The 13,899-nt window shown below is 37.5% G+C and overlaps 1 protein-coding gene across 1 annotated transcript in view; it reads right to left on the bottom strand.

Annotated features, from left to right (window-relative positions):
- Positions 1-871: 871 nt before the first annotated feature.
- The window catches only part of LOC110166345 (proton myo-inositol cotransporter), a 150,316-nt gene continuing 137,288 nt past the window's right edge, over positions 872-13,899 (bottom strand). Inside the window, exons 7-10 of the mRNA XM_020931582.1 lie at positions 11,265-11,390; positions 8,717-8,832; positions 6,337-6,489; positions 872-1,098 (exon numbers count right to left, since the gene is read on the bottom strand). Of these exons, the coding sequence (XP_020787241.1) occupies positions 872-1,098; positions 6,337-6,489; positions 8,717-8,832; positions 11,265-11,390 (622 nt within the window). The remainder of the gene's footprint in view (positions 1,099-6,336; positions 6,490-8,716; positions 8,833-11,264; positions 11,391-13,899) is intronic.

Consider the following 13,899-nt stretch of genomic DNA (forward strand, 5'->3'; position numbering starts at 1 on the left):
CGGTGTTTTTGGGGCTTAAAAACGCAAAAATCTGAAACCACCCTCCAGAGTGGAAAAGTTTAATACACTCCGCCGTAGCATTTCCGTCTACACTGCCCAAGACGCAAAACTCTGGTAAAATCTCCTCAAGTTGCATACACATTTACGTCACATACATACAGTACACAGAAACCTGGCATGCATACCCGATCGAATTCCACACACATTTGCATCACTGTATGCATGCAGATTTCCTCTCGAAAATGCTTGTGTAAACGAGGAATAAAAAGTGAAGACGCAATGACACTTTTTCATCTTCTATTCAGACTGTCATCATATAAACTTAGCCATACCATAATATGAAAATTTTAAGACAAAAATGACGAGCCTGACAGCAGCACTTATAGAGAGGGGTGACACTTTTTTATACGAAGTGACTTGGAGCCAGAGTCAGTGGAGCCGGAAACGCCCATGTTCACTTCCTGTTTGGAACATGATAGCTTGCAGATTAGCTATGCCCATTTATATATACAGTCTGTGGTTAGGATTCATTTTAGCACAGGTCATAGTTAAGGTTAGAGGTGGAATCATCAGTAGCGTCCCTCCGGAGCTGACTATATAGCACTAACCAGTCAGTATTTGCTCAACAGTCCCTTTTCCACTACATAAACACTACAGGAGTTTCATTTACTGTTGTTTGTGCAATACTTTTTTAAATAAACATCCACTTTAGGAATTAGCTCACTCTCAATTCAGGTTTTAATATGCTAAAAGCAACATTCATTCTTGTGCAGCTAAAACAATGACACTGTTTGGGTTTCCTGAAATAGACTGAATCGAAAGTGAGCTAAAATAACATTGCGTAAAGGTCTTGTACTCAAAAACCCAGTCCCTAGTCCACGTCAGAGGCATCGTTGTCAGATAGGTGGTAGTTTGACCCCTTGACTCGGATGTACTCCACCTGTCTGGCCTCGTCAGAATCGGAAACGCCGCAGGAGCACAGCTGGTTTTCAAACAGGGCCTCGATCTCCTCCAGGCGACGTCCTTTGGTTTCAGGGAGGCAGCCGAAGATGAAGATCAGACCAAGCAGAGCCATAGAGGAGTACAGGAAAAACGCTCCTGTGAAAAGGAAGAAGAAGTTAACTGTGATAGCGGGAAAATAAAGAAAAGATAGACAATAAATGATAATATTTAAATCAATTTATGGTACTGACACAATAACCTTAAAGCAGGATTACCCACTTGTCCTACCAGAACCAAGCACTTTGACAAAACTTTACAAAGACGAGTGGATCTGGAGCTGTGTCCTGCCTTCCTGATTCCAAAGGGTGTGATTGACGTATTAACCCGTCAAAAACAAACATGACTGCTTACATATTAAAAAAAGGAGAAAAGACTACTGGTACATAAACGAACGAGTAACAGAGTGGATCAAAAATTGAAGCGCTCAGGACACTTATCTCGTATCTTTTTTTGTTTTGTGAATAATCGTCTTGACAACCAAAACACAAAATCATACCATAAACAACTTGGCCATCATTTCCTTATCATTCTTAATACATTATTTGTAAATGTAGGTCTTTAACCATGCTTAAGGCTGTAATCAATAGTGTTACTAGGGGTGTACAAAAATATCAAAATAGCAATTGTATCACAATAAGTATCGACATTGTGGTTTGATGTATCGATATATTGAGTATGTTTTGGTATATTTTACTAAATTATTTTGTTAAAGCTACAGTTCTGTTGCTTGTTTAGAGGAAGGAAACTCATTTATGCAACACATTTGACATTTTCACTGTTTTGAGAATTAAAATGTTTGTGTTTCATATTCACTTTGCACAAGAAGTGGTTTAACAAACACTAACAAACAACCGTATCGAATCGATTTGAAATATGTCTTATCAAATCGAAAGTGCACTGTATTGAGATATGTGTCGTATTGTGGTCTATGTGTCGAGGTACGTATCGTAACTTCTTAATGATGCAGTTATGAGTAGAAAAATATGGTAAGAAAATTTTGAAAAGCTTGTTGAAAATATATTCTTCTGAAGTCCAAAGTCTGCTCCAAATCACAACAACCACAGGCTAACTAGATCAATGACAATGGCCTGACAATTACATTTTTGGTTCATTCATTTTTTGGTCATTAATTTACATGTTTTGTTTTTTATCATGTTTTCATATCATTTCTGCATTATTTCTTGTCATCTAAACAAAAGTGTCTGTCATGCTGGACACATTTCTTCACACTTATGACATATTTTTTTTAAAAACAATGACATAATAAAACGCTAAATACATTTCTGAGTGACAAATCCCTGTATTGAAAAATGAGGATTAGCGGCGTCTGCTACAACGACACAAAAACTGTCTCAGACCTGACAAACTTTAATGAGATTTCTTCAGCGCTCTGATCTCCATTTTCACTGTGTCAAACTACAGCTGCACCTTTCAACTTAACAGAAAGTGCTGTGAAAATAAAATTATATTATAAGACGGACCCTGACCTCGGTGATTACAAGAGCCGGCGGTGGTACTACAGTTCTTACTTGTACAATATAAAGAAGTCCATCAGCGTGTCAGAGTATTTAAGAGAGCAGCTTTATGTGTTTCTATTCCACACCTTCTTCCTGAATCAAAGGATATATTTAAATTTGTTTATATTAGATTTGTTTTTATATCTGTTACTTTTTTCTGGCAAATTCTTCAAATTTTCATTAACCTAAAAAAATCATGGATATACAAATCGAGCCCTCAGAGCACAGGTGTCAAACATAAGGCCCGGGGGCCAGATCCGGCCCTCCAAGACCTTTAATGTGGCCCTTAGGTGATGTTCTACTAAAATATTTTAATTATAATTTCTATTAAAATATTTATAATTTTCTGTGGTGTTTATCACAGCAGCGTCTCTGTACGTGGCCCCTCCCACCAGAGCAGCACAAAAGAAGACTTGTCTCTTTCCAAACGCTCTTAAAGGACGATCGTTTTGACTGTTGACCGTGACACCCTCATCAGAAAAATGTCCAACATGAGAAAAGTGGAGCCGAGTGCAGAATTTTACAAGAAAAATTGACTTATTCCTGTTTGCAAACAAGTTCATGTTAAAACATTGTGTCGAAATTGAATTTTTCTTAAAGTTTCAGGTTGTTCATAATATTATAATATTATAATAAGAAAGAGTTCATCAATTAAAAAAGATTTCTGTAATAGATTTGTGTTTCTCTGCACAAATATTTTAACTTATTGTTATTTTTGGGGTTTATATGACATGAGTTTTCTGATCCGGCCCCTTTGGGATCAAAGTAGGTTGGATACAGCCCCCGGAACAAAATGAGTTTGACACCCCTGCCTCAGAGAGTTAGATGATAATATTACAGATTGATTTAATGAGATTTTTGAAAATGTCTGACAGAGTGGATGAAAAGATGGAACACTACTTAAAAATATTTTCATCATTTACTTTTGACATTTTAAAAATATATTTATGGTAGGGGTGTAACGATATCCAAGTCTCATGATATGATATCGTCACGGAATGAACCTCAGGGTACGATATTTATTACGATATTGTGGAAAAGCTTACAATATGACAGGGAGGCTCACAATTAGGAATGTAACAATATCCAAATCTCTCTGTACAATATTTTCATGATATACATCTCATGGTATGATATTTATTGCGATATTTTGTGGAGGCTAACAAAATAAAGTTAATATGCTACTTTTTCCTCTTAAAATGCCTTGACAAGACTTAATCCAAAGAACTAAGCTTTAAAAGTGCTTAGAACTGTTATTTCTTCATGTAGTCTACACTGAAATGGTGCAAAGGATCTTGGTCTATGTAGTTCCCTCGGCCTGTTTTTTTTTTAAAGCTATTGCTGCACCATAACTCTTAATTTAAGCAAAGAGACTTATAATTCGATATATTGTGATGGTCCACGATATTATTGTGAGAACTTTGACCCCTAATATATATACATAATGCCTTTTAATAAAATCTAATGCATTTTTATTAACTGAAATTGTTTTGAATTTTTTTTTATGCTTTAAAAGATTTCATTGACTTCAAAATTTTCTTCTTCATTTATGTCAAAATAACATCTCCATGGAGAAGAGTTGATCATAATAAAAGAAAATGTCTCACTGAAACTACTTTACACAAATCACATACATTTAAAGCAGTGTATTCCCAGTAAACCCAATACAAAACCAAATGAAGCACTCTGATTAGTCATAGTTACATATTTGTCCCTCTTCAGCCTCAGCCCCAAAAATATTGTTCCATCTTTCATGTACTGAACAGTAAATCAATGTAGTAATTATTGTGACAGACCTAAGCACATTGCAGCACACTTCTGATGGATTGCCATAATATTGCTTCATTACTGACACTGGATATCACTTAAAAAAAATTGAGATATTAATTTTAGTCAATATCGCCCACCCATAACATCATCACAGCTCTAAATGGATTTCTTCCCACTGGCAGTTGGTTTTATAGTGATCATTACCCAGCAGGACGTCCCATTGACTGATCTATATGAGCTTATGTGCTTCCTGTTGGAGGGAATTCCAGCTGCTAGACAAAGGAGCAGGATTAGGTAAGAGATGTGACGCAGAGGAGTGACGCAGATCTTGGATTGTGTCTGTGGTGATGTATAAGAGAGGACAGCATGAATGAAGAGGAAGACTCACAGAGAGACTGATGGAAATTACGTAACTTCATGGATTGACTCATGTTCTTTAACTTCTAAAATAAAGTTTAGAGTTTGAAGAGTTTGATGAGTGGTCTGACGCCTTTGCTGTTTAAATGGCCCATATTATGCCATTTTCTGATCTATGTTATAATGTTTTCTCATTACAGGAATACCTGGAGTTGTGTTTTGTTTCATTTGCACATGTTTAACACAGAAATCCTACATATTTAGTCTGAGTTCTTCTCTCAAATAAAAAACACTCTGTTTCACTGTGTGATGTGGTAATACACGAAGCGCTCTGTGTTTTTAAACTCCGTAAACCAGACATGTCAAACTCAGGCCTGGGGGCCAAATTTGGCCCACAATATAATTATATTTGGACCTTGAGATCATATCAAATATGTATTAGAGTTGGTCTGCCAGCTACAGATAGACAAGAGACATTATTTATTTAAAATTTAGTTATAATTTTATATAATTTCGTTTGGCCCACGACTTAGTTCCAGTTTTTAATTTTGGCCCTCTGTGAAATTGAATTTGACACCCCTGCCATAAACCTTCATTAGACTCCTTTGTTTAGCTCTGGAGTTGCCAGACATGAGTGAACAAAAAGTAAATGGTAGCTGTTAACTTGAAAACTACTGCTTCATGTTATCACAAAGTGGAACAGAGCATTCTGAGCTTTGGGGATATAAACAGACTAATAATGTACAGCAGAGTAGTTCCAGTTTTTAATTTTGGCCCTCTGTGAATTTGAGTTTGACACCCCTGATGTACAGCATTACTCAAACATGTGTGAATAAAAGAAAACACAACTCAACATATGGTTTTGAGGATGTAACAACATTATAACATAGTTAAAAGCTCACAGGAATCAATTTTGCATAATATTTAAAGGTTTACTATGTAACTTTTTGGTGGAGGGTCTGCCTGCTTGTCTCCATGGAGTAAACTTATCTGAGCAATAAATAAATGCAAGATAGATACAATTAATGTTATGCTGTGGAACAGTCCATAATAATATGTAGTATGAGTTTTTGAGTGAGGTCAGTAAAGACAGCAATAAGCCATAACAAATCTAAAATTGTATAATATTTTACTGGGTTTTCTTTAGTCACATGGGTTAAATCTTTTATACAAAGAGAGATACTTCACTGATCCGGTGGAAAATGAAGTTTTGCTACAGCAACATTTACACTGCGCTTCTCAGTGGCCTTTGTGTCTCAGTCAAAAGGTCTCAGTGCAGTTTAACAGGAGGGTGAGGAAGGAGAGGGAGAGAGGAAAGCCAGAGTGACAGATGGTAGAAGAGTGATGGAGAGTGGAGGGAGAGATGGTGGAAGAAAGAGGGAGAGAGGGAAAGAGGTAGGAAGGGAGAGAACAGCAGTCATTACTTATAATTTCACTGTACAAAATCAATGACTCCGTGGGGCTGTGCTAAAAGTCACACAGACTGGTTCACATTGAATCAATGAAATGCACATTTATTGTATTAGGGTCCTCACTCTGTTATAACAATCATTTTAAAGATTTTTTTAAGCATTAACAATAACAGATTTGCTCCATGGAGTCTGGAATGTTTCATATTATGGCATTTAACCTTTTTATCTTCATGGAGACTAAACCAGACCAAGTAATAACTCTAACCCCTGATCCATACCGTAATAGGTGAGATATTGGGCCAGGTGCAGGAACGTGAGGGACATCAGAACGTTGAAGGTCCAGTTGACTCCGGCCGCACAGGCGTTACCCGTGCTCCTCGCCCACAGAGGGTAGATCTCTGAGTTTATGGTCCACGGCATCGGGCCCATACCTGGACACCATGGAAAAAAAGGTCAGGAAAAGTGAAAGGATGAGGAGCAGCTTCTTCCCTGAGACCAAATTAAAAAGATTTCACTTGACAGGTAAAATTATCTGCCACTGGAAGTCTTTTTTTCTTAATTCTAGCAACATATTTAGTAATTTAGTTTCTTATTTTAAACACATTACACTATTGTCGGATATATGTTATAATGTTGTTTCCTCATCAAAATCATTGCTGGAGTTGTGTTTTTTGTTTCATTCATACATGCTTAACCCACAAACGTGCATGAAAATCTTTAGGTTGAGCTATTCTCTCAAACTGAAAACACCCTGTTCCACCTTGTGATGTCATGTGGTAATACAGGAAGTGCTCCACTTTTTTTTTTTAAAACTCCATACACCTTCACTAGGATAATTTGGATAATATCAGCCCTGGAATTGTCAATCTTCGCTAAACACTACATGACATCACAAGGTGGAACGGAGCATTTTGATCTTTGGAGGTGTAGACAGACTAATAATCCAGAATTACTCAAACATGGGCGAATGAAAAAAAACCTGGGTATGTTTTTGATGAGGAAACAGCATTGTAACATGGCCTGAAGCTCACAAGATTTCATTTTATGTAATATAGAACCTTTAAGTACAAAGAGTTCTTGTTTTTCCTGTTGTCATGAAGAAACAGGAGAGGACCTAAAATGCAGGCCTGCACTTCAGTTGTTTAATGTAACAAAACCAAAAACCAGAGGAAACAAAATCCAGAAAAATCCAAAAATAGAAACTACAACAGACATGATACTGACAAAGACAATGGACCAACAAAGGGCAGAGGAGAACACAGGGTATATATGCACACAGATACAGGTGTAACACATTAGGGCGGGGCAATCAATCAAGAGACAGGAAGTAAAACTCAAAACTACAAGCAGACAGGACTAATGTCATTATTAAACACCAAGGGCACACAACACTTCAGGAAAAAGACAGACCAAAACAAGCAAAAACTACAACTACAAAACATGAACCGTGACAGTTATCTTCAGTGTAACTAGGCGTATTTCACCTACAAAAAGACTTGTTCCATTGATAGAATTTAACTTCTCATGTGAAATTTACTCAAATCAATATAATATGTTTTTAATTCAAGTCATTTTAACTTTTAGATTTTTGTAGTACACATATTCAATGTATTCATGTTACTGTATGATACATAAGAATTTCACTACACAGGCCTTTAGTGCTGTGTGTGTGTGTGTATGGGACAAATGAACTAAACTAAACTAGGTTGTACCAAGTTAATCTGTTGTCATGGTAAAAGTAGAGCAAAACTTTTTGTGAAAGTACAGAGAGGCAATGGGCTTTTCAGACAGGTATTTATTTGTTCTTTTTCGTGGCTGCATAACAATAGATCTCTGATTGTTGAGATTCAAACAAAAGCAAACGGATTATAAAAGCATCTCTTAAAGGTTCTATATTACACAGAATGGATTCTTGAGAGCTTGAGAGCCATGTTTTAATGCTTTTACCTCATAAAAACTTACCTGGAATTGTGTTTTTGATTCTTAGTCTTATTAGAGCTGAAAATGCTCTGTTCCAACTTGGAACTTTTACTTTTTTGTTTAGTAGAGATTGGCAATTCCAGGGCTGAAATGATCCAAATTCTTCTCGTCAAGTTGTATAAAGTTTAAAAAACAGGAATAGAGTTTTTAGTTTGAGAGAAGAACATGTGTGAATGAAACAAAACACAACTCCAGGTATGTTTTTGATGAGGAAACAACTTTAAAACATAGATTAGAAAATAGCGTAATACAGATCTTTTTAGTTTCTGGTCAAAAATGTATTTATTAAAATTTGACTATTTTGACTTGCAGTAAAAAAGATTTGCCATAAGGAAAGAGATCCAAACTAGACTGCCTTGAATTGTAAGGTTCAAGATCAAGTTTAAATCACCTTTCTAAAAATATTTCATAATGTTCTATATCATTAGTGAAGGTGCATGGGGGGTTTATGCCACCAGATGTTTTAAATGAATAGCCAGGTTTTCCAAATATGTTTAATTATAGTTATTATAATTATCTTTACATAACGCTTTTTCAGCCTAGCAACAGTAACGAAGGACTTTTCCATCCAAGGTCTGGACTATTTGAATTGAACTGAACTGAATTGTAATTTTAGATTCAAGTTTGTAGACAGACAGTACTGATTGCAATAAATGTTTTGTTTGGTTTTGTTTTTACCAGGAGCAAAAGCAGCCAAGTACAGCACCAGACCCAACAGAACCAGCCAAGAGTACGAGGTGGGGCAGTAGTTGTAGGCCCAGTACGCGTGGTCCTTCTGGCTTACATTTGAGCATCTAGAGAAAACACAGAAAACTTTTATTGACTCAAATAAACAAAAAAAAACCCCCATCTTAATAGGGATGTAAATAGCGTGATATTGTATCGTCAAAAGTCTCACAATAATATCGTGGACCATCACAGTGTATTGAACTCTAAGTTTCTTTGCTTAAATTAATTGTTATGGTGCAGCAAAGGCTAAAAACCAGAGAGAACTACATATACCATGATCCTTTGCTCTATTTCAGTGCAGATGAAGTGCACATGAAGAACTATGAAGAACTGTTATTAATCTCTTAGTATGACAGAACCATAGTCTTGTCAAGGAATTTTAAAAGGAAAAAGTGTCTCCACAAAATATCGCAATAAATATTGTACCGTGAAATGTGTATCATGAAAATATCGTAACGAGAGATTTGGATGCTGTTACATTCCTACACCTTTATAATTATGTCTATCTGTTCAATCACACTTGGGACTAAACTGTGACTAGACTTAAAGGCACACTATGCGGCTTTTTTGTTGTGGGTCTGTTACCTGCTTCTTTCTCTGGATTTCTATGGATATGTCATTGCTCTGCCTGGAATATTCCACAGTATGACATTAAGCACTTCTACTTTATATGAGCGTACAATCCCTCAGTCGTTCAGGTAGAATCCATGGCAAAAGGCAAAATTCAATTTGTCAACTGGACAAAAGTTTATTTGGCCGAATAAGTTTCGCAGCTCATCCAAGCTGCTTCTTCACCTCTTCAGTTCTTCAGTTCTTCAGTAGAACTGAAGAAGCAGCTTGGACGAGCTGTGAAACCTATTTGAATAAAATAAACTTTTGTCCAGTTGACAAACTGAATTTCTCCTTTTGCCACAGCTCTACTTTACATTTATTGAATCACAGATTGTTTTACAGCTCATAAATAACTAGAAAAACAGGCATTCTGACTGTGAGTGGATCTGACCTGTAATTTAGTCTAGTTTGGTCTCCATGAAGATAGAAAGGTTTAATGCCATACTGTGAAACATTCCAGACAAAGCAATAACATCTCCATGGTGAAAAGCCTTTGACGGACCCTCCACCAGAAAAGTTACTCAACGCACATTTAACCTGGACTAGAACTTAATTTAGGACCAATCTGGTCTTAAACAGGACCAGTGTGAATGTGTCCTTATGTATTCATGATTTCCTGTCAAATGGCTTTTTATTGTTTTCCTGATTTGGACACCATTTTGCTGATGGTAAGAATATCATTATAAAAACTCAAGGAATGTGACGTTACCCATAGTGTTCAGCTCCAGTCAAATGAAGCTCACCGAGGCTGGCGGTTAGCGATTATGGGTCAAATGTGGAGCCAAGTTGCATATCAGGAAGATACCAAGAATTTATTAAATGACAAAATGGTGAAATAAAGGCACCCGGATCACGTAGAGCGGGTTGATACAAACATTTTAAGACTAGAATGGCAAGTCTCACAGCAGCAGTTAAAGAGAGAGGCCACAATTTTCCTTTGTAAAGTAAATTGGAAACAGAGTTATTGGAGCCGGAAGTGCCCCCATGTTCACAATCTATTTGGAAACGGGTTCCCAAGCGAGTTAGATATGTCCACTTGCACAGTCTATGGTCTCAAAACATAACATAACAATAAAGTCAACTTTTCCAGGTTTGCAATGTTTGTAATTGGATGCAGACAGTGTGCAGTGGCCTGATTTGGTCAATGACTGCTGCTTTAACAATATTATTTATGGAAACATTATATAAAAATAAATATATTTAGAATTTACTCTTTCACGTGATAAGATGTTGAGTGCTGTTGCTCCAACAAGTTAAATTTGTGCATCATAAGATTTAAATTTCATCCTATTTTATTTCTAAAACAAATACTCGAGGTTCGGGGTCATGGAAATTGAAAATGTCATTTTCCAGGCCTGGAAAATTATGAAATTTTGTAAATTCAACGAAAGTTTTGGAAAAGTCATGGAATTTTTGTATCTCTTTCACGCAAGTACAGCTTTCTATTAAGTTATCATTAGGCTATTATGATTATTTTCAAATGTATGCACCTTTTGTTTAAAATAGACAAAAATAAATGCACTGACAGTATTTTGAATGTTAAAAAACTATTATTTAGCCCTAAAAGTATGATCAGTTCTACACATGAAGGTTCCATAAAGTCATGGAAAATTAACTTTAGGTCATGAAAAAGTCATGGAAAAGTTTAGAACTTTTGTCAGTGAAAAAAAGCGGGAACCCTGAAAAATAAACCACAGTGTAAGACAAACTGCAGACTGAGAAACACTGTGCTGAATTGCCATTGCTGTGACGTCAACAGCTCCTCTTACACTTAAATTTATTTTATTGTTACAGCTCTCACTGGAAACACTTCCTGATGATAGAAGGAGCCCGCCCTGCTGCCTCCTGCTGCTCTCTGCTACCCCCCGCTGGTGTAGTGACTCACCTGCCCCACGCCGCGTGCTCCGTGGACGCCTTATTGACTGGGACGCAGGAGGAGGTGAGCAGAGCAGAGCCATTCTCACGATAACAGAAACCACAGCCAGGGTCCAGCATGCACGGCTCACACAGCCTATGGAGAGAGGGAGAGGAGGGAGGAAGAGGAGGGAGGGGGGGACGACAAGGGAGGGAGAGAGAGGGAGAAGAAGAGAAAATTGGAAGGGAGAGAGATGACAGAAGAATGATAGAGAGGGGAGGGGTGTAGCGAGAGGTGACGGAGGAAGAGAGGGAGAGAGAGGGAGGTATGGAGGTGGGAAAGGAGAGAACAGCAGTCATTACCTATAATTTCACTGTTCACAATCAATTAATCCGCGGGGCCGTGCTAAAAGTCACAGAGATTGGTTCAAATTGAATCAATCAAATCCACCTTTACTGTATTAGGGTCCACACTCTGTTATAGCAATCATTTTAAAGATTTTTTTTTACATTTTTCCAACAGCATCTTTAAACCATGTTACCCTGCTTTATATAGCCTAACACGAAAAACTTTTTGTTACTTTCAAATGGTTTACAGTGGTCCGAAATTATTCAATGAGTTTATAAGTGCTTCCTGCAGACAGCACACAGTGGACATATTTTGACCAGAAGAGCTTCTTATACCTGTGTTTCAGAAAATAAAGAACCGTTGCCATAGCGCTTAACAATTTAAAACAAAAAATATACCTTTTAGGCTACGTTTATATGATGACAGTCTGAACAGAAGACGCAAAGTGGCGTTGCATCTTCACTTTTTATTCCGCATTTAGACAAGTGTTTTCGGGAGGAAATCTGCATGCATACAGTGATGCAAATGTGTGTGGAATGCAATTGGGTATACATGCCATCCGACATGTTTGTTTCTGTGTACTGTGTGTATGTGACGTAAACGCGGACGTGACGTGAGCAGATCTGAGCAGAGTTTTGCGTCTTGGGCAGTGTAGACAGAAACTCTACAGTGGAGCGTATTCAACTTTTCCACTCTGGAGGGTGGTTTCAGATTTTTGCGTTTTTAAGCCCCAAAACGCCAATCAAATATTTTGTCTCGTGTAAACAGGCCCTGAAATGGAGAAACAGGAAGCTGAAACCCATGAATACAATATACAGTATCTGTACTGATGCAAGACAAGACAATCTTACATTTTATTAAGATACATGGGAGATAAATCAGTGCAAAGCCTCTAAATAAACACTTTATTCTGCTGTATTAAATATAGACTTGACATGTGTTTTTCTGTTTACAAACGCCCTCTTTCCACCAGTGACTAACAGAGCCGCCGTGCAGATGTGAGTGAGTCTCAGACCATCAGGGTCGTGAGTGCTGTGTGAGGAGTCCATGAAGAGTCTATTTAAACAAGCTCAAAAGCGCTGGATTCACAGTTTTATTTTTACCTGATTTCTTTCTCAGAGGCAGAGGCACTTAGATATAATTACAGCCAGAGAACACAGAGGCTAAAATAAGCAGTGTACAGATAGAAAGAACAATAAAAATAGAAGGTTTGCAGTTATTTAACCACTCAAAATGTAACTGTAAGTAAACTAACAAAGAAGGGAAATCATTATAGCATAGAAGTTGATTTTTCAGACTAAACCTTTGAAATACAAAGCAGCAGAGAGAGGAGAAGAGTGGCTTTTCCTCACATTTTACAGCAAGAAGCTTCCAGGTTCAACTGCCAGCCTCTCTGGACCTCTCTGGCCGTCTGGAGTGTGCATTTTTCTCCCCGTGTCTGGATGGGTTTCCTCTTTGCACTTTGGTTTCCCCATCAACCCAAAAACAATAGGTAAAATCCTCCAGCTAAAGTAGTCCAGACCAAGACTAGCTTAAGATGTGACTGCACTGCATTGTCCAAGGCTTCTGACCAGTTGCCCCAGCAGTATTCAACGATGGAGCAAATGCAGAGGACAAATTTCCCAATGGGGACAATAAAGTATTAGCCAGGCTGGTGCCACCTAGTGCCTCCACTCAGTTTCATTTCTCTCCAGCAACTAGGTCAGAAATCGGAATACACTAGACAGTTTGCAAGAACTCCAGAAATTGTAGACGGTGAAGAGCTGTGAAGCCATGACATCAAACTCAAGCTCCTGTCTGGGTCCCTTTTGTGGTACAGCACAACAGTAAACAAAGTCGGTCGAGATGGATGTAGACGAAGACATACATTCTGTGTTGGCAATGATTCCAGAGATCGAGGAGCTAAAGCCGGAACAAAGAGAATGTTTGATGATTTTTTTCAAGGAGATAGACATTATTGTCCTTCTTCCTATGGGATTTGGCACATTACATATGTCACGACCAAATAGCATTTCAATTTAAAAAAAGTACCCGGCTACCGTCAAGCCAGCGAATTCTAATGCTGCGAGGTCAGATAGTTTCCACGAAAGTGAAACTGGCTGATGAATCAGGCTAATAAAGTGTATCTTAACAAAAATTGGCACCTATAAATAACAAAAAGGTAACACTTCATAATAACTACACTAAATACAGACTCAAAAAAGCACAAAGAAAGACTCAGTTATTAAGCTTAGTACCTAAAGGGTTGGGGCTGGGAATTATGGTTAGGGTATTACTTTAATAAGGCTGAATCATTCTTGACAAACAGTTTGTTATG

The sequence above is a fragment of the Boleophthalmus pectinirostris genome, unplaced genomic scaffold (assembly GCF_026225935.1).
Source record: "Boleophthalmus pectinirostris isolate CB_2022bp ecotype Guang Dong unplaced genomic scaffold, ASM2622593v1 HiC_scaffold_18, whole genome shotgun sequence".
NCBI lineage: Eukaryota > Metazoa > Chordata > Actinopteri > Gobiiformes > Gobiidae > Boleophthalmus > Boleophthalmus pectinirostris.